This window comes from Podarcis pityusensis (genome assembly GCF_964106645.2).
Source record: "Podarcis pityusensis genome assembly, chromosome: 15".
NCBI classification, from domain to species: domain Eukaryota; kingdom Metazoa; phylum Chordata; class Lepidosauria; order Squamata; family Lacertidae; genus Podarcis; species Podarcis pityusensis.
Window position 1 is genome coordinate 17,526,250 of NC_138040.1, and position 20,046 is coordinate 17,546,295.

The 20,046-nt window shown below is 45.4% G+C and overlaps 1 protein-coding gene and 1 long non-coding RNA gene across 9 annotated transcripts in view; one reads left to right on the forward strand and one right to left on the reverse strand.

The window, feature by feature from the left end:
- Positions 1-7,589, reverse strand: part of ARHGAP32 (Rho GTPase activating protein 32) — a 199,655-nt gene extending 192,066 nt beyond the window's left edge. For all 4 annotated transcript variants that reach the window (XM_080983353.1, XM_080983349.1, XM_080983351.1 and 1 more), the window contains exon 1: positions 7,346-7,589. In XM_080983353.1, the coding sequence (XP_080839479.1) occupies positions 7,346-7,581 (236 nt within the window). In that variant the 5' untranslated portion in view covers positions 7,582-7,589. The remainder of the gene's footprint in view (positions 1-7,345) is intronic.
- Positions 6,674-19,648, forward strand: LOC308464385. 5 transcript variants are annotated; one of them, XR_013979985.1, is made up of 3 exons: positions 6,674-7,208; positions 15,398-16,183; positions 16,577-18,182. It is a non-coding gene; the product is annotated as an uncharacterized lncRNA (long non-coding RNA). The 5 variants fall into 5 exon arrangements; XR_013979986.1 differs by lacking the exon at positions 6,674-7,208 and adding an exon at positions 7,615-7,657; XR_013979987.1 differs by lacking the exon at positions 6,674-7,208 and adding an exon at positions 7,800-7,814 and having other exon boundaries at positions 15,408-16,183.
- Positions 19,649-20,046: the final 398 nt, after the last annotated feature.

Consider the following 20,046-nt stretch of genomic DNA (forward strand, 5'->3'; position numbering starts at 1 on the left):
GTCACAACCCCAGAGTCGGTCACGACTGGAACTAATGGTCAGGGGTCCCTTTACCTTTCCCTTTAACCTAGATTTAAAGTGTCATTTGGCACCTAGCTTATGTATCTGAGTTTTTAACACTGACTTCAGTGTACAGTGGTACCTCGGATTACAGATGCTTCAGGTTACAGACTCTGCTAACCCAGAAATAGTACCTTGGGTTAAGAACTTTGCTTCAGGATGAGAACAGAAATCACACGACGACGACGCGGCGGCAGCGGGAGGCCCCATTAGCTAACGTGGTACCTCAGGTTAAGAACAGTTTCAGGTCAAGAACGGACCTCTGGAACAAATTAAGTTCTTAACCCGAGGTACCATTGTACTTTCCCTTCCTATAAAAGCTAGAAACAGGGAACTTGCATGGGCTCAAAGTATAGTAGGCTATGAGGTTAGGATGAAAGATAGAAACAAACAAACACACACTTTGTTGAGCAGTCTTCCAATCAAAACTGGTTTACTGTAGCAGTGAACTGCCACTTAATTCATTTAAATTAATTTGACCAGAAAAAGTCATATTTCAATACACTTGTGTACATATACTTATGGCACAATAAGAACCTGAATTTGATATCTGCCAATGCTAATAAAAACCTGAAGTATACTTGGAATGTTGTAGTTTGTATAGTCAAAATATACTCAAAATTGAATTTTATTTTTACCTTCAGATTGTTCCAATAGGTTCAAATAAAAAAGCAAGTGCCCTATTCAAGCAAATTAAGTAAAGTTCAAAATCTATTTCTATGCTGTTTGCTTAGAATTCTGGATATTAATTTGATACTTGCAATAAGCTGCTCACTCTCATTGTCTACTATTACTATACATCACTGTGGAAAGCCATTAACTTTAGCAGTTAACTCTTGTGTTGCTTTAGAACCTTTGCAAGTATACTTGACTCCCATTGAAATGAATGTGATGTACTCACACTCCCACAGCACTTACTATTGGTGAGCTTTTTACTTACTGTCCCTATTTTTAAGTACTTTCATTGTTAATAACAAATAAGATTTCTGACTAAGTAGTGTTTCAGCAAGGCTGCAATTCTAAACTTATTTAGAGATCCCACTGAAGCAACCATGGGTTACTTACTTCTGAATGAACATAGTTAATATTTTATTGTAAAAAGGACATAGAGTGGATACAGAAAGTAAAGAATAAGAGTTAAGTGAATTCTATTCCTTATCTCAAAAGGAGTTGTCACATAGCCTTAGCTCCATCCAATGTGTTAATACTTCAGACATTTCCAAAACTGAATCTAGCAGGGGGTCCGGTAATTTCAGACATGGGCCAGAGAAAAGCAGTGTAAGACAGAAAACCTTAACATGTTCCACTTCAACTGATGATTAACAATGTAAGAAGAACCCTGCTGGATCAGACCAGTGGCTCATCTAGTCCAGCATCCTGTTCTCACAGTGGCCAACCAGATGCCTGTTGGGTATGTTCAGTTCAATCTCGAGCAAAACCAAGTATTTGACTACTTATAATACAGAGCATATTGCTCATGAAAAATTGTTTAACATTGAACAAATCAAAGTCATTGTGGAACTTAAGTGTTTTAGGCTGCAATCCAAACAATAGCTAAAGAGAGACAGAGGTTAACAGTCTGGCAAAGCTACCACTGTATCTGCAGCGCTGCAGCACACCGGTAAGGGCAGATCAAGTCCAATGGCATCATTTGACTGGGTTACAGTGAACCCTGAACCAGCTAAGTCCCTCCTACTCACCCAAAATGCCCAGCCTGGAGGTTTTTTTGTAAGCTGCTGCCAGCAGGCATCCCACCCTAAGTATTTCTGCCCATGCAAGTGTTTGGCAGGTGAAACAGGAAGTTCTGCACCAGCAGACGCTGGCAGGGATTGGGAAAGGACACCTCCAGTGAATCCAAACCCACTCCACAGCCCACGGCAAAAGAAGTCTGGACCACAGCCTTACATTTGTATTCTTTATACAGAATCTCTTTCAAGTACTGTTTTTGCATATTTATTGTTGTATATTGCTTAAGGATAGATGCCTTTGACAGAGTAAACTAAGTTATTAATATAATGTTAATATAATTTACTAATTAAACTACACAGGAAAGATAGCACAGCAAGATGCCTAAATGCCTTCAAGGTTTCTCATAATACACAACTTTTGTCAGCACCAGAGTGACTCAAGAAAAGTATAGCTACACAATTCAAGAAGAAATACAGTGGTACCTCTGGTTATGAACTTAATTCGTTCCAGGGGTCCGTTCTTAACCTGAAACCGTTCTTAACCTGAGGTGCCACTTTAGCTAATGGGGCCTCCTGCTGCCGCCACGCCACTGGTGCACGATTTCTGTTCTCATCCTGAGGTAAAGTTCTTAACCCAAGGTACTACTTCCAGATTAGCAGAGTCTGTAACCCGAAGTGTTTGTAACCCGAGGTACCACTGTACTAACAAGGAACTCAAAGTCTGTTTGAAAAGTATTATTCACACCACCTGGAAAAGAAAATATCACTCAAACTGCCAACTATACAGAAGGTAATAATTAATGTAATTCTAGTGCTGCATTAACATTTTTTTAAAGGTCCCAGGTGCTGGACTCCCAAATGTCTTGCTTCAAAAATAAATGTTTCCCATGGATAATATCTTTTCCTCTCATGTGGGCAGAATTGGCAATAAACTACTTGCGGGGGGGGGGGGGGCCTGAGGAGCCAAAGAAACTTAATCTTTTCTCCCCCAAACAGGTAAAAAGAGGAAGCAATGTCCACATTTGTTTGAAACAAAGAAAAACTTGGCATAACCTAGAATAAATAAAGGTGTGTAGATTAAACACTATGAGAAACAAAACAAAAAGAAAGCCTGTTTAGAAAGCAATGGAACTGTTCGCTGATTCAGTAACAAAACATGCCGATTTCTACTGAAGATTATACTGGGAATCTGAGATTTCTTTATTTTCACCTTCAAAAGAACAAAGGCTATGGAGAGATTCCTAAAGTGAACTGGTTAAGGACATTTCATTCTAAACACATACTGAGAACACAATGAGAAGCAAATACAAGGAAGGGCACAGGCATGTGTTTTTGCAGTCTCTATCCACTGCGGCACCCACCATCACACACACAATTTGGGAAGTACTTGCTCCCTGTCATGATACAAGCCAAGATCACAATGTGCATGTTTTATGGCTGCCCCTGCACACTCTAGAATAACTTCTCATTCTCTCCCAATCACTGAACCCTGCCTTGTGGGGCCTAGAACAACTTCCTTAGCTGCACTTTTAAAAAGATTTCACAGTAGTTCCCACAGCAGGCTACTGGCTGGATGTTCTTTTAATTTAAAGCAATGTATCCTAGTTTGCAGCATCGAAATCAGATTGATTATTTTCTCTGCAGCCAAAGATGGAGAAGCTCTATACAGTCATCAAATACAAGACCTGGAGCGGACTGTAGCTCAGATCATCAGCTTCTTATAGCAAAATTCAAGCTTAAACTGAAGAAAGTAGGAAAAACCACTGGGCCGGTAAGATACAATCTAAGTCAAATCCCTTATGAATACACAGTGGAAGTGAGGAACAGGTTTAAGAATTTAGATTTGGTGGACAGAGTGCCTGAAGAACTATGGATGGAGGCTCGCAACATTATACAGGAGGCAGCAACGAAAACCATCCCAATGAGAAGGAAATGCAAGAAAGCAAAGTGGCTGTCCAACGAGGCCTTACAAATAGCGGAGGAGAGAAGGCAAGCAAAATGCGAGGGAGATAGTGAAAGATACAGGAAATTGAATGCAGATTTCCAAAAAATAGCAAGGAGAGACAAGAAGGCCTTCTTAAACGAGCAATGCAAAGAAATAGAGGAAAACAACAGAATGGGAAGAACCAGAGATCTGTTCAAGAAAATTGGAGATATGAAAGGGACATTTCGTACAAAGATTACCATAATAAAGGACAAAAGTGGAAAGGACCTAACAGAAGCAGAAGACATCAAGAAGAGGTGGCAAGAATACACAGAGGAATCATACCAGAAAGATATGGATGGCTCGTACACCCCAGATAGTGTAGTTGCTGACCTTGAGCCAGACATCCTGGAGAGTGAAGTCAAATGGGCCTTAGAAAGCACTGCAAATAACAAGGCCAGTGGAAGTGATGATATTCCAGCTGAACTATTTAAAATTTTAAAAGATGATGCTGTTAAGGTGCTACACTCAATATGCCAGCAAGTTTGGAAAACTCAGCAGTGGCCAGAGGATTGGAGAAGATCAGTCTACATCCCAATCCCAAAGAAGGGCGATGCCAAAGAATGCTCCAACTACCGCACAATTGCACTCATTTCACACGCTAGCAAGGTTATGCTTAAAATTCTACAAGGAAGGCTCAAGCAATATATGGACCGAGAACTCCCAGAAGTGCAAGCTGGATTTAGAAGAGGCAGAGGAACCAGAGACCAAATTGCAAACATGCGCTGGATTATGGAGAAAGCTAGAGAGTTCCAGAAAGACATCTACTTTTGCTTCATTGACTATGCAAAAGCCTTTGACTGTGTCGACCACAGCAAACTATGGCAAGTTCTTAAAGAAATGGGAGTGCCTGATCACCTCATCTGTCTCCTGAGAAATCTCTATGTGGGACAAGAAGCTACAGTTAGAACTGGATATGGAACAACTGATTGGTTCAAAATTGGGAAAGAGTATGGCAAGGCTGTATATTGTCTCCCTGCTTATTTAACTTATATGCAGAATTCATCATGCGAAAGGCTGGGCTGGATGAATCCCAAACCGGAATTAAGATTGCCGGAAGAAATATCAACAACCTCAGATATGCAGATGACACAACCTTGATGGCAGAAAGTGAGGAGGAATTAAAGAACCTTTTAATGAGGGTGAAAGAGGAGAGCGCAAAATATGGTCTGAAGCTCAACATCAAAAAAACGAAGATCATGGCCACTGGGCCCATCACCTCCTGGCAAATAGAAGGGGAAGAAATGGAGGCAGTGAGAGATTTTACTTTCTTGGGCTCCATGATCACTGCAGATGGTGACAGCAGTCACGAAATTAAAAGACGCCTGCTCCTTGGGAGAAAGGTGATGGCAAACCTAGACAGCATCTTAAAAAGTAGAGACATCACCTTGCCAACAAAGGTCCGTATAGTTAAAGCTATAGTTTTCCCAGTAGTGATGTATGGAATTGAGAGCTGGACCATAAAGAAGGCTGATCGCCGAAGAATTGATGCTTTTGAATTATGGTGTTGGAGGAGACTCTTGAGAGTCTCATGGACTGCAAGAAGATCAAACGCATCCATTCTTAAGGAAATTAGCCCTGAGTGCTCACTGGAAGGACAGATCGTGAAGCTGAGGCTCCAATACTTTGGCCACCTCATGAGAAGAGAAGACTCCCTGGAAAAGACCCTGATGTTGGGAAAGATAGAGGGCACAAGGAGAAGGGGACGACAGAGGACGAGATGGTTGGACAGTGTTCTCGAAGCTACAAACATGAGTCTGACCAAACTGCGGGAGACAGTGGAAGACAGAAGTGCCTGGCGTGCTCTGGTCCATGGGGTCACGAAGAGTCGGACACGACTAAACGACTAAACAACAACATCCTAGTTTGGAGCCTGACAGCTCTCAAAGGGGCCCTTGCGAAACCTAAAGCACCCCATAGCAGTAACATCACTCTCCACAACTCATAAAGAGGTCTGCCCTCGGAAACTAACAGGTCAAGCTTTCATCCACACTCACACCTCCGCAGGTTCTGAGAACACAGTCCAGCACGAATCCACTACAACCCATGAATCCACTACAATCCTCATCCCACTAGCTACGTTATATGGACAGCTCTAGAAAAAAGCAAGAGTCTTTTGGCAATTTAAAAGACTAACAAATATAGCAGGGCATAAACCTTTGTGGACATAATCTTGCATCACATATAAATATACCACGCATTTGGTGTGGGGGCAATTTCCTCTGGAAACACTTCTAGAAAGGATGTTTAAACACAATCCTAGATATGTCTACTCATTGGGGCTTACCTCCAAGTAAGTGGATACAGGATTGCAATCCTAATTTCACTTGCAACTGGGAGTAGGTCTACGTCTGAGTAGATCTGTATAGGATTATGCTGTCAATGTACCTTAATAGATTCCCTTAGTATAAGAAGCAACTCTGGTCTTCAGGGAAACCCATGGCAGCATCCCAGGTTTCCCCTAACGCAAGACACCCCAATGAAACTGACCCAAGTCAATGGGTCAGGGACAGGAAGGAGAGAAATGGATGCTTTTAGGCAAGTGAGAGTGAGGAAGGTTAAGTAGTGGTTAGCAGACTGAACTCCAGGCATACACAGCCAAATCCCAATTGCATTTACTGAGTACATCTGAAAGGCACTTGCTGAATGGCACACAATGGGATTGCACAAATACAATCTGATGCACCTATCTGGAAGTCAGCCAGATTGAACACTTTAGAACTTCCGAATAAAAATAATGTCTGGGGTGCATCTGGATCTCCATGTGGTGTTCCATGAGACAGATTATCAACTGGATGCCAGGAACCCCAACTGAGGGGCATTCGGAGAGCAGTCGCTCCCACACCCCCAGGCACAGATCCCGACAGGCTGGCCATCCCAATCCCCAAAAGACTTCCCCCTCTACAGAGATCCTTCAAGCTAGATGCACAGGCGGACCTCCACGGAGCCCGTTAAGCCGGAGGGCAACCTGCACCGAGCTGGAGCTGCCATGCAGGTGCACAACATCCCAGCTCCACCGCCAAGCCTGTGCACGTTTGTCTGGGAGCAAGCCCCACTTGCACTCAAGAAGCAGCTTGCACCCAAGGCACCCTGTGCACGCGCACGCGCACATATATAAAGAGGGCTACATGGCCAGGCAGCCCCACCCTGGGACCCCACGAACGAGTCTCCCCTTCCCCCGCCCGTGGGAAACACACAGAACGAAGCTAGCATAACCCAACCCTGCAATCGCCTCCGCCGTGCAGCTGCACCCCTCGGCCCCACAGCGCGGCGCCCTTCCCGGACACGAGGCCCCACAGAGCCAGATCTGTGGAATCCACCTCCTTGTTCAATTGGAGGGGGGGTTAAGATGTTCGATTCTTCCAAGGAATGGGGGGGGGCTCCCTCCCTCTCTCTATCAGGCGAGCGTGCCCCGGATCGCAGCGCTGCACGCCGGCTGGAACAAAACTCCTCCAGCGCGGCTGCCTCTCTCTCAGGTAAGCGCCCCCTGGATCGGAGCCCTGCTGCAACAACGGCGGTGCACGCTGCCTGGGGAGGGAGCCCTGCTGGCGTGCATGGCGGGTGGGGATAGCCGCTCTCAGGTGAGCGTGGCCCGGCGTGTAGGCGCGCTTACCTCCTGCTCGCGGGGAGAGCGAGGGGCGGCGGCGCCTCCCAGCCCCTTCCCGCCCACAGCAGCGGCGGCGGCGGCGGCGGCGCTGCCCTTCGCGGCGGCTCCTCTTCCTCCTGCCCGCTCGGCCGCCTCTCGCTGGAGGACCCGGCGGTGGTGGTCTTCCTCCGCCGCCGCCGCCGCCTGCTCCTCCTCTTCAGCGGCCCCGGCGCGTCCTGGGGGCGTCCGCCTGGAGGGGGCATCCCGCGCCGGCCTCGCCTCGCCTCATCGTCCTCCGGGAGACCCCCGACTCCCTACCCAGAGGCGGGGAGGGGGAAGGTAAGGGCCCCCCCGCACACAACAAAAGCCTGAGGCGGGGGGGGGGGGAGATGAAGGGAGGGGAAATTTTTTTCAAAAAAAATTAACCGTTTGAGGGGGGGGGGAGGGACGAAGCACCGCCTCTTTATTTCTGAGGAGAAACGGAATGAAAGCTGAGGTAGGTGGCGGAGGCGCCGCTTCCCCTCCGCTCTTCTTCTCCTCAGCGCCCCTTCCTCTCTCCCTTCCCGCCGCTCTGTCGGCGCCTCAGCGCAAAAAGCGGGGAGGCCGACTGAGAGAGAGGCCCCGCGCCACGACCACACCGGCTCCGCACTGGGGAAGGGTCGGCGGCGGCTGCCCGCGAGGGAGAATGAGAGGCGGAGGAGGCGAGGAGCCGCAGCCAGGCAGGCGCAAGGCCCATGCGCGCCGCCCAAGCCACGCCCCCTTCTCTCTCGCTCTCTCGGAAGGTGGGGGAGAAAGGGGGCGACGGGAGTTCGGAGTGGGGCGGGGGAGGGGAGGGGAGCTCCTCCTTCTGCGTTGAGCGCCCTGGGGGTGGGAGGTTAAGTTCAATGTGCCGTGTTGGGAAGGGGGGAGGGCTCAGGGACTGGGTACGATCCTATACCTGGGGGAGGGCGTGGGCAGAAGGCGGGTCTCCCTCTCTGGGCAGGATGCGCGAGGTCCCCAGGGGGTTGCGCTCCGATCCCCCTTGCAAAAGGGGTGGCTGGCCTCGTCTGGCGCTGTTGGTTTTTCTTGCAGCAGTTATAAAAGAAGAAGAAAAAGCAGTGAAATAATATCAGAATCGTAGAGTTGGAAGGGTCCCTGAGGGTCATCCAGCCCACCCCATTGTAGCATTCGAACCCGCGACCCAAAGTCTCATGCTCTACCGACTCAGTTGCTTAGGTCATGCTGTCTTAAGTCTTCCTTCTTTGGAGGAAGTCATATGCTTTAAATGTCCGTTTTAATTGTATGCTGTGGATCTTGATTAGGACGGAGAACAGTGGCAACACATAAATTCCCCATTCCCTTAAATTAGGCAGCTGAAATGAAGAAAACCTGGGCTGACCCAGAGTGGGCTTTAGTGACAAAGGATTGTGAGCTCCAAGCAGATTTGGTACTGAAAACCCATCCCAGACTCAGAGTGTTTTCAAGGGTACCCAGTTCTCTCATTGTGTTTGTCTTTTACAAGGTGGCTCAGGTTGGCAAATCTTGGGGTTCTGGTAGGTTCTACAAACCCAAAGTGTACCTACCCCAGCTATACCTTCTTAAGCTGGGAATGAACCCTGCAGGACTTGATGAGGCTTATTTTTGAAGACGTGTGCATGGGGTTATGCTGTATTTTATGCTATTATAACAACTAGATAGAAAACATGAGCCCCTCTGCTCACAATCTGAAAATCAGCAACACAGAAAAAGCAACAAAGAGATATTGTGGCACCTTAAAGACTTAACACAAAACTAGTTCACGAAAGCTTATGGCATAGTAAACGTCGTTAAGTTTTTTTGATGCCACAACTTAGACTCTGCTGTGTTTTGTTTTGTTTTGTTTTGTTTTGTTTTGTTTTGTTTTGTTTGCAACAGACTAACACAAAGACCACTCTGGCTTCCTGCTTTGGGGGGGTCATTCACAGTGTGGTACAATACCTTATTTGACCCACAAAGGCTGTGTATACATTGTTGGCTTAAAAGGCATCTAGAACTAGATTGTTGGGTTTTTCCCCTGCATTTGGACTGAAGCTGGTTTGGGGGAAAATGCATTGGAAAGCAGCATTTCGTAAGGAAGTCCATAACAGACATCGATTGTGACCAAAGTGCATACACATGATTAGTTGTGATTCCTGCATTACAGGGGGGTTGGCCTGGTGACCTTTATGGTTGCGTACGACTCTAGTTCTATGATTCACCACTTCCCAAACCAGAGGTAGGAGGAGCACACTGGAAGTAGAGTATAGGGGAATGTGTACAAAGCCAACGTCACCTGTAAATTTCGAAACATGACACAAAAAGAGGAGAGCTAGAGGGAATGGGTGGGGCTTTGCAGAAGGTGGGAAAGAATGAAAGAAAGGAAAAATTGACAGTGTCATCTTATGTGTGCTAACGTGAAAGCAGGTCCCACTCTGTGTCTAAATGGGGCTTACTCCCAGAACAATTTGTGTGTGGGAATAAGTCCCATCGAATTCAGCTCGATTTGCTTCTGAGTAGGCATGGTTAGGATTGCCCTGTAATGCTGAAATCCTATGTGCACTTACTACAGAGTCCGTTCTGGAGGACTTAATGGGACTTCTGGCCCATAGCACTTCAGATTGCAGATGGGAGCTTGCAGGACTGAATGCTTTCTCACACACACACAGAGAGAGAGAGAGAGAGAGAGAGAGAGAACCTAGAAAACTAGCAGGTCAGGGCTAGAACCCACTTACATAACTTGCCAGTTTTCTATGTACATGGAAGTGGTTTTGTATAAGATGCTTTGGAAGTCCAAGGGTCAGTGGAAGCATCCTGCCTAATTATTTTAAAGAGTGGTCCCAGCCTAACAAGCTGTTGTTGTGCTGGGGCCTCAGTATTTAACTTTTTACTTAGGTTAACAGGAAATAGAAATGCTTTAAAAAATACTTTCACATTATTTTTATTCTTTTGCAATTGAAAGACTGTACATACACAAACCCCTTACTACAGCCACCTCCATAAAGCCTCTGATATTTTGCCATGTGGCCACATCCACACGATACATTTAAAGCACATGAAGCACATAAAGCAAATCCTGGGATCCTTGCAACATGGAATGACAGCCTGTGAGCAACCACTCTTCAGTATACCGGTAACTTTGGGGGGGGGGGGTCTCCTTTCATATTTGAAGGCCTACCTTCTCCTTGAGCAACTCTTTCAACCCAGCACAGAAGAGTAATCTGGAGAGGTATAGTCAGGTGGGAAGGAGTCATCGGGCAACCACAGCACATTTATAGCTTGGAAGTGTATGTGGCTTGGCTGAGTCAACGGTGAGTTTCATGCATGGGTGTGTGAGCTGGGCTGAGCATATTGGGCTGTTCCAGTTACTGCAGCCTAAAGCTATTTCTTCACATTCCCTTGCATCATAGTGTTTTCAGTCCTAATATGCAGGATTCAGAAGTTGGTTGGGGCGGGGTGGGGCGTTCAGGATAGTTATTCCTAATTATTTTTATTTCTTTAAATATATATTTTTAAAAACACAAAATTTGAATATGGTGTTGGGGAGATAAAAACAAAATACATAAAATGTAACGTTAAAAGGGGAAAAAATACATTAAATCCACCTGTAAAACCCGCATGAGCAAGCCCAACCATGCTACATGAAAAATATTGGTGGGGTAAAAAGTCTTCAGGAGGCACTTTAAAAAGCAATTTTTTGTGCCATCATAATTTCCTGGGAGGGGAAATATTATTACGTACATAAATAAGATATTCTAGCACACCTGAGTCACATTCCCTTGTGGACTTGGGACATCGAAAGGTCACTGTGTTTCTGTATAAAAGGAACTCTTCCCCCATAAACTTTGTTGTTGTTGTTGTTATCCATCTGCCTTGAGAGACAATGGAGTGTGCTTCCAGAGGTGAAGTCAAACCACTGCATTAACAGCACCGAAGTGACCTCCCTGGGGCATAAGCCTGGTCACTGTGTATGGAGGTTCTAGACTGCCCAGACGACAATATTGCCTCACTGAGATAGTCCATAGGAAAGCAGATAAATACATTTGGCATTAGATTGGCTTCAGGAGTTGCCAGAAGGAGGCATACAAGGCACCATTCAACAGTCTTAGAGACTCCACTCCAGATTTGTGTAGAGTTCACTCCTTAGACTTTTCTTCTCCTGTATCCTGCAAGGCAGCAGAAGTTTAGGATCAGAGTTCTCCTTCTCCTAGATGGCCTATTTTCTCAGGTTGAAGAGCCCCATCTGCCCCTCAGTTCCCTCTACATGGAGGAACTGCCTTCTTGACCATTGGACCCATTATAGGTCTCATCTCCTCAATCCACTGGAGATTGTCTTTGCATGCAGGGAAAGTCCCTAACTCACCAAGGGTTTGAGACCCATTGGCTACCATCACCTGGTTTTGCCGGCCAGTTGAAGCTGTTCCCAGGTTGTAGCTGCTGTTGCACGCTGACAGCTTCTAGGAGCCACAGGTGAGAGCTGAGTGCAGGGTGGGAACCAAAGGTGGACAAGAAGGAGCACAGCACCCCATACACCACACACCCTACAAACACGGACATTGTAAATGTGATCAGTCAGCTTAAGAAAGGATACCTTGACCTTGCCAGGAGCTGCCTACATGCTCTTTCCACCTGAGTTGCCCCTTGACTGTAAAAAAAAAAAAAGCATAAAGTAAAATAAGATAGGGGATTGCTATCCCATCATTACCCATTTTGTAAACCCTATTGCAAGCATTCTTAATAATAATAATATTAATAATAAATTTTATTTATACCCTGCCCTCCCCAGCCAAGGCCGGGCTCAGGGCGGCTTAAGAAGGCCTGATATGGTAGTAGGATATTATATGTGACTATACGGGAAGTTAAGCTGCCACGTAAAGGATGGCACGTTTTAGTGAGAAATAAAACTGGACTATGGCTCAGCAAAATATTTTCCAAGAACAAAGGGATTCTTAGCATTTGAAGACCTTGCAATGCATCCTTTTGAAATTTATTTCCTTTTCCCATTAAATATTTTTAGTGCTGTTCCCCTGCTGAATTACTGGGAGCAGCCTCTGTTCCCAGAATGGCTCTAAATCAACTTGAACTCGACTTAGGTCCTTGCCTTTGCGTCACTGTGTGAGATCAGCCTCGGATCAATAAGTTGCTGCCTGTGCCTTTCATGAATTATGGAATCATTGATCATAGATAATTCAGTAGTTTTGGTCGCAATTGCAATTAAACATTAATATGTCACAAATCCCTCTTGCACTTGATCGTGCAATCGTAACATTTTAATTGTAAAAGAAAGTTACGCTCTTCTCTCAGATGTTGGGAGAATGCCACTACAGAGACTAACAATGTCTTAAAGATGCTGTACTCAGCAGCTGCTCCTAAGAAACAGATCACCAAAGCATCACCAATCTTTGTTGTGAACAACAGGAAGGAATCAACATTGGTTTTGGATGTTATATTTCACCGACCCAACTGTGACTGAAGCAGTGTTCAAAACTCCCATTGTTCTATGTGCATTTTGCAATAGGGAATTTCATCAGTGTGAGCAGTTTCTGAGCTCTGGGCACAGTACTGCGCCTAAAAGTTCAGATTAAAACTGTAGAGTGGAAGGAAAGGAGGACCTTTTTCTGCCTCCCCACTTCCAGCTACTCTCTGAAGACTGGAGAAGAGACCCTCTTAAGAATATTAGCGGGGTAGGCAAGGGAAGGACTAGACCCTGTGAAAAATGAACATAATATTTTAGATACAGTTCATTCATTTTCAGCTTTGTATTCTTGTTATTTAAAAAGTGCACCTAGATATTCTGTTGTTGCGCCAATAAGCTGAGTTTAAGGTGCCATTTAGCTCCTAGCTTTCATATCTCAGTTTCTAACACTGGACTGTAGGGTAGGTACATTTTCATACTGTACAGAATCCTGGAGACACGAATAAGGCAGAGAGCTGAATGTAACCAAAAGGCAGAAAAAGCAACCTATGGGGTTTTGGAAATCCTAAACAAACAACTAGGATGAAGTCCAGTGTACGTCCGTAGGACTTAACTCCAAGTACCTGGTTGCTCCTTGCCCTGAGTAGTAGAGCTGTGTGCAGAATGCCTTCTGCATTCTGTTTTATGTTCACCCCAACAAAGCCCACCCCCACTGCTGCTCTTCGGCAGCAGACTCTGCAAATAGGTCAGCCATATTTCTGGGGAAGATGTACACAAGGGAGGCTTGTAATAGATGAGTGCTAATCTATTTTTTGCCGTTCTAACAAAGAGAAATGCTGAATCCAATTCCAGAAAGACTGTGTGACCAAGAAAACATTAGAAAAATTAGGAAGGGGTGCATGTGAAACATTTCAAAAAGAGCAGTTCCCTTAAAGCTAACGCATTAGGAAATGTGTATGCAAACATTCATCCTGCACTGTTTCAGGGTCCTGTTTTTTGCTCTAGGTAAGGGCAGTGCACTTTCTGATTACACGCTCCACAAGGCCAGTTCTTGAATTCCCAGGCTGGGCCCCTATTTGCCAGCACCAGCCACAGCACTAGGAGGCAGCTGACAGTGTTGTGAGACAATGAAGTCAAAGGCTGATATCCATGACCTTTGCAACTTGACTTTTCTTGACCTGGACCGTCTTGGCAGAGTTTTAAAAAGGCAGCCAAACAAAGCAAAACAAAACTGTAGCCTAGGTTTTTTTTTACCTTTCACGTTCAGTCCTGCCTACAGGTTGCTTCTTGTCTTTTCCTATCTATTCTGCAATCAAGAGGCCGGTAGAATCCAAGTCTCACTCCAGGCTGGAAATTAGACATAAGCTGCAATTTGAAGAATGCAATTCCTTCACATAATGTGATCAGGAAGTAGAGGCCACGAAGTCAGTCTTTCTCTTTCCTCCTCCTCTTCCTTTTTTCTACTATTTCCCATAGTCTCAGGTCACTTTCCCATGTGCAGTTTTGCTGTTTGCGTATGCACAAAATATGAAGAGTTCAGATGGCAATAGCAGTGAAAGCACCCAGCAAGACCGCTGAGTTGATCATACTAAATCACTTTCCCATGTGCAGTTTTGCTGTTTGCGTATGCACAAAATATGAAGAGTTCAGATGGCAATAGCAGTGAAAGCACCCAGCAAGACCGCTGAGTTGATCATACTAAATCCACGAAGTATGAGAGCCTACGTATGAGAAAAGTGGTTGTGGAAAAGTGAGGCGGTTCTGTATCACAGAATTGGGCAGCAGCTTCTGCAACACAGCAACACCATGCTGGAGGGGAGACAGCCATGGCTATTTTGCATCTGTTATTTATGCATGATTGTCATTTGAATTAAAAGTTCGAGAAGCTTAAAGCTATCAAAACTGCCACAGGGCAGGAAAACAATCTTCATCTATTAAATATTAAAACAGCTGGCACTTAAAGCAGGTTTTAAATAACCCAGTTCATTCCGGGCACTACCTTAATCAGCCAAGTACTGTACAATAAATGTCTCTATTCTGCCCCCTGCCCCTGTACCAAATAAATACAGGTTTCGTTTGTTTAATGTCAAGACCAGTCATGGGAAGTCCTTTTTCAGTCCAAGGGGCCACTTTTGCCTTTTGGGGGCCAAATGCCAGTGGTGGGCAGGGCCAGAGGGTAAACTTGGGTGGAGCCACAGGTGTGACACCACTTTGCACAGCAGGCTACACTGCAGCCTTGTGAAATCCACACACATGCACACACCACTCCCTCCAGCCTCCATCCATGCAAGAAAACAGGAAGATCATCCTGTTCTGGCCAGGCAAAAGCACACAAAGAGGGTTCAGAGTAGGGCCAGTGAGGAGTCTAGGCTGAGAAGTGGATGTTGCCAAGTGCAAATCTTGAGGACTGGATAAGGAGACCTGTTCTTGGAGATACATAGTGAAGGGAACGGGGGGGGGGGACACCAAGGGTTTAGCTATCCCTAGGATGTGTCAGATTAATAACATTTCTAGAAAAGACAATTAGGTTTGTTGACAAAGGAAATGCAATACATAGAACAAGGGGTGGGGTGGGGTGGGAGGGAGTCCATTGCTTGAAGCCCAGAACACTCAACTTGGAAATGACTTCAAATTCTTAAGTCAGTGAATGTTTTGTTTTTGTTTTTTAGCTGTGACTAGGCTCTTGCCCTTTGCAATCTGGAAGGAAAGGTCATTCAGCTTTGCTCACCACAACTCTGCATCATTGGGGGATGTCAAAGAGCCTTTGCACAAGGGGCAGCAAAGAGGAACCTGTCAATCCCATTAGTCCAACAGATCAGCACAGGCAAAGCAACATCACTCGCAGAAATGGAGTGATTTATTATCGGGCCGGCTCCATCAATAGAGATTTTTTCCCATGTGCATAGCAAGGATCTCCAAAGTGACTTGTTGATGCATTTTGGGCTATCTTGGAAACAGTGAGAGTTGTCTAAACAGCCCCCTTGTTTTGACTTTGCACATGGGAGCAGCTTGCTAGAGCACTCTCATGGCCAAAATATGCTAAGTATCCCAGAGAGGACGAAATATAGGACCTTTGTCAAGTGTATTCGCTGATGATATTTTGGCTTGTCCCTTTTTTCCCCTATGCTTTGTCCTCTAAACTGTTTTTCATGCATCCACATGGGAGAAAGAAGATTGGCAAGGGGCAGCAGGGGGAACTGTCCCAATGGAGCAGTCCTGAAGCTGCTTTTGCATAGGGAGCTGATAATAAGGACAGAGTGCTTCATGGCCAAGTGGTGAAGACTTACCATCAGGAATACATATTATTCCAGAGACTGCATTAACTCTGATCGCTCTAAAGGAGCCTCTTACTTGCTGGGAAAACAAGCATGGACCTTCAACCCCCTGCAGATGTTTTACAAAGCCACCAAGCTTTTTTTTTAAAAAACAACAACAACCTTGTGTTTCCTTACCAGGTAAGTATTTGCTTTTTTGTAAAGTTCCATATCTCAATGGTCCTTGAGTCATTCTTGTTTGAGATACCTCTTAGTTTCAGTGCTGCCTTGGGGGACGAAAGCAGAATGAGTTAGCTCCACCTGTCATTGGCTCTAGCTTCCCCAGCCATTTGCTCTGGCTCCCCCTACTGTTGACCTCCCAGCCTTCCACCCTACCAGTCCTAATGAGCACCAGCCACCATTGCAGCCCCCAGTCTCCCTACTGACCATCCCTAGTACTAGATTGACCAGATTAAAGAGGGGGGCAGGGCATGTTTCATATTTTGTTAATAGAAGATGGCATTGTGAGCAGGGACAATTCATCAGGAAGGGATTCAAAAAGCTTCTGTTGATGAATTCTTGTTGTCTCCACAGCTATTAAAAGTGCAAGAGCCGTGATCTCCTTGAAAGAAAAAGATCAGTTCACTTTAACAGCAACTCCAGCAAAGACAGGGAAAAACACACAAAAACGTATACGTGAAATGAAGCATGGCCTTAGTTTGGCTAGTGACCAGCACTCACCTTAGGAGTAATAGGGATTTGCAAGCAGGCAGGGGACCAAAGGTTTTCAGTGGATCAGTTCCCAGTGTTATTTGATGCCACCCTAAAACCTGATCGCCGTGAAGCTCCCTATTCACTCTTATATAATTCAGTGAAATTGATCTCCACTACAGGAGAAGAGAACAGGGTTCACTTTCACAGTGATTGTTATGTGTCTTTATTATTCACAAACAGGCCGAGAGAAACACAAGGGGTGTGTCTGTGCTCGAAGGAAGAGGGTCAGTGTGTGGCTGCAGTGCAGCTGGGTGTAACTTAAGAGGTGCTTAAGTCGAACGTTTTGCTTCCTGGTCTGAACCCTTCCCAGAAACTGTGAACCAAATCAGTGCATTTATTCCATCCTCAGTTTACACCTGTATAATGACAAAAGAGTGTTTGCTGCACTGAAGACATATTATCAGTGCTTTTTTCCTGGGTGGGTACACAGGGGTACGCATACCTCTAAACATTTTGTGAATCCTTGTATTTTTGTCCATTTACTATATTTATTTTTCCCGATTTGAACTATAAAATGGTGATTTTCCTGAGTCAAAATGAGAGTAACCCTAAACGTTTTCTTAGAAAAAAAGCACTGCACATTATAGTTACAATATAGAGGAGGCATCCTTCAAAGGTACACGGCATCAACACGTGAGACACCTTAGCAGAAAATGTCACCACAACCAAGAGCCAGCCATAAAGAAAAAAGAAGAAAAGAAAACCATAACAAGAACTTCATTCTGCATACATGTCCCCCTATTTGTCAGAACATTTAAAGATTAACTTGTCTGAAGTTAGTTTGCTGTTGTCCAATACGCCGCCGTCTTTTGCTCTTGCACTTTTTATGCCAGCGTTGTTATTCACCTGCTGTTATGTTTAGCCTCAGGATGTTCTTTGGTGCAGAAGCAGGTGTGGACTCATTACTCCTCCTGCAGGTGCTCTGCCATGCTTTTCAGAAGCCATTATCCTGTGAATAGAATTGCAGAGATGGAGCAGTTGTGGAGCAGGGTCCCTTCTATCACCTCCACTGAAAGCCCACTTCCCCTTCTCCATCAGACTCCTGCTGGCCCTGAACTGTTTCCAATTCAGTTAGTAATTGCAACTCAAAGAAATGGTACCCGAGTTTTCTGTTTTCCTCTTTCTTCCTCGTTCGTTTCCCCTCTCATGCCATGTCTTTAGGCAACGGGCAGCTAACCTTTCTCAGACCTATGGCTAATCCTCTGGTCTAGGCTCTCAGGTCAAAGTGGATGCAGCCAAACTATGAATGTGGGTATGGCTGAAGTGGGATTGAGAAAGTGATGCAACAGCCTTTACTTTTAGGCATCCTAGAAAAGTAGCAATATTTAAAAACTTTCCAGGCCTTTAAAAACCTAACGTGGCATGCAGATGTGTGAAACTGAAAGTTTGCTGAATATCCAAACAGAAATTAAATAAGTTAATGCAATTATATTGTAAGGATGAAAAAACTAACAAAAAATATTCCCATATGTTTGGTCACTTCTCTGCTTCTCCTACTGGAATTAAAGTTAAAAAAAACAACATCTTGATTTCAATAGGACCAAGGCTTCATCAATATAATCTTTACCCTCGGCTATCCTCTGTCTAGATGTATTAATGCACTTGGGAAGTGTACTGTTCACAGTAAAGATAAGTCTGTAGATAGAAATCAAGCTCCAAGCTTTTAAACTGCAGATCTTAATACCAATTGCAGGTTGAAGGTGAGAGAGAAAAAGGAGGCTTAACCTTAGCAGGAAATGCTCTAGAGAAAACCAGTAGCAGGTGTTGTAAATAAGAACTGAAAAGGTTTGGCAGAGATTTGTGCATTTACCCAGGACTGAGGCAGTCATGTGCTGACTGGCAGAAAAGTATACTGACAAGACAGCAATGCAATGGAAGGAAAAGAACAATATTGAGAGTACCTTATAAGCCGAGCCGGGGGAAGAGTTAGGAGCTTCCTGTGGGAGCAGGGTGGGAGCTTGAGGTCCTGAGTTTTGTGAGTCACTGTGACAATACAAAGATTGCTGTAAAGCCAAGCCGGTCAGCAATGCGCAAGAGACATACCCTTCAGCATTTTTTAGGAAGAAAACTTCAAGGCGCTTCTGCTCCGTAGAGAAGTTGGCATTCCTCAATACAAGGCCGAGATGTATCACAGTGCAAAGCACTAGCATTTAGAAGAGAAAGGCAGGCAATTACTGGGAAGATTAAGAAAAAGCCCAGTCGGATTCTTTTGGCAAGACTGCTGAATCATCACAACTTTATGGGCCAATTCAGGCAAATAGTCTCTGCATTGACTTTCACTGGCACAGCCTGTTGACAATAAGGCAAAACTAATTAGCCTGAAGAGGTTGAACTCAGTGAACACCAGCTTGTCTGATGAGCTTCGACTATGGAGTCCACCACATTTACATCCCATGTTTCCAAGGTTCTCCTCCTCCCATTTTGTCCTCACAACAGCTTTGTAAGGCAGGCAAGGCTAAGGAACAGTGACTGGCCCAAGGTCTCCCAGTGATTTGAAGTCTGGCCTCCAGATCCTAGCCCAGCACTCTAACCATTACACCACATGGACTCATCGTAAACTGGACGGTTTCCAGTCAGCTGATCCCACTAGACTATCATTGCATAGCCTCTGCAAACTCCACATATGTCAAGGGCAAGCTGCTAATAAATTAAAGGTAAAGGGACCCCTGACCATTAGGTCCAGTCGTGACCGACTCTGGGGTTGCAGCACTCATCTCGCTTTATTGGCTGACGGAGCTGGCGTACAGCTTCCGGGTCATGTTGCCAGCATGACTAAGCCACTTCTGGCGAACCAGAGCAGCGCACGGAAACACCATTTACCTTCCCGCCAGAGTGGTACCTATTTATCTACTTGCACTTTGATGTGCTTTCAAACTGCTAGGTTGGCAGGAGCAGGGACCGAGCAACGGGAGCTCACCCTCTCGCGGGGATTCGAACCGCCGACCTTCTGATAGGCAAGTCCTAGGCTCTGTGGTTTAAACCCACAGCGCCACCTGCGTCCTGGGTGCAAATTCCCATGAAACTCTCTGGGTTGTTATTGGGCTTGTCAAGGAGAGGCTGTAGCTCAGTGGCCGTGCAGCTGGCCCAGCCGTGCCCCTACCTGTCCCACATTGTGGACAAGATTTTGTGGAAAGCAGCCTTGTGGACCAAATTGCCAGGATTATTTTGGCCCAGGGCTCAGATGTTCACCACCACTGCTATACACAATGAAGCTTGTTAAGTCATGACATATTCTGCTGACAGGAAATCAGGAGAGCTGTGCAGCATTGATTGGACAGGCGCAGGGAGAT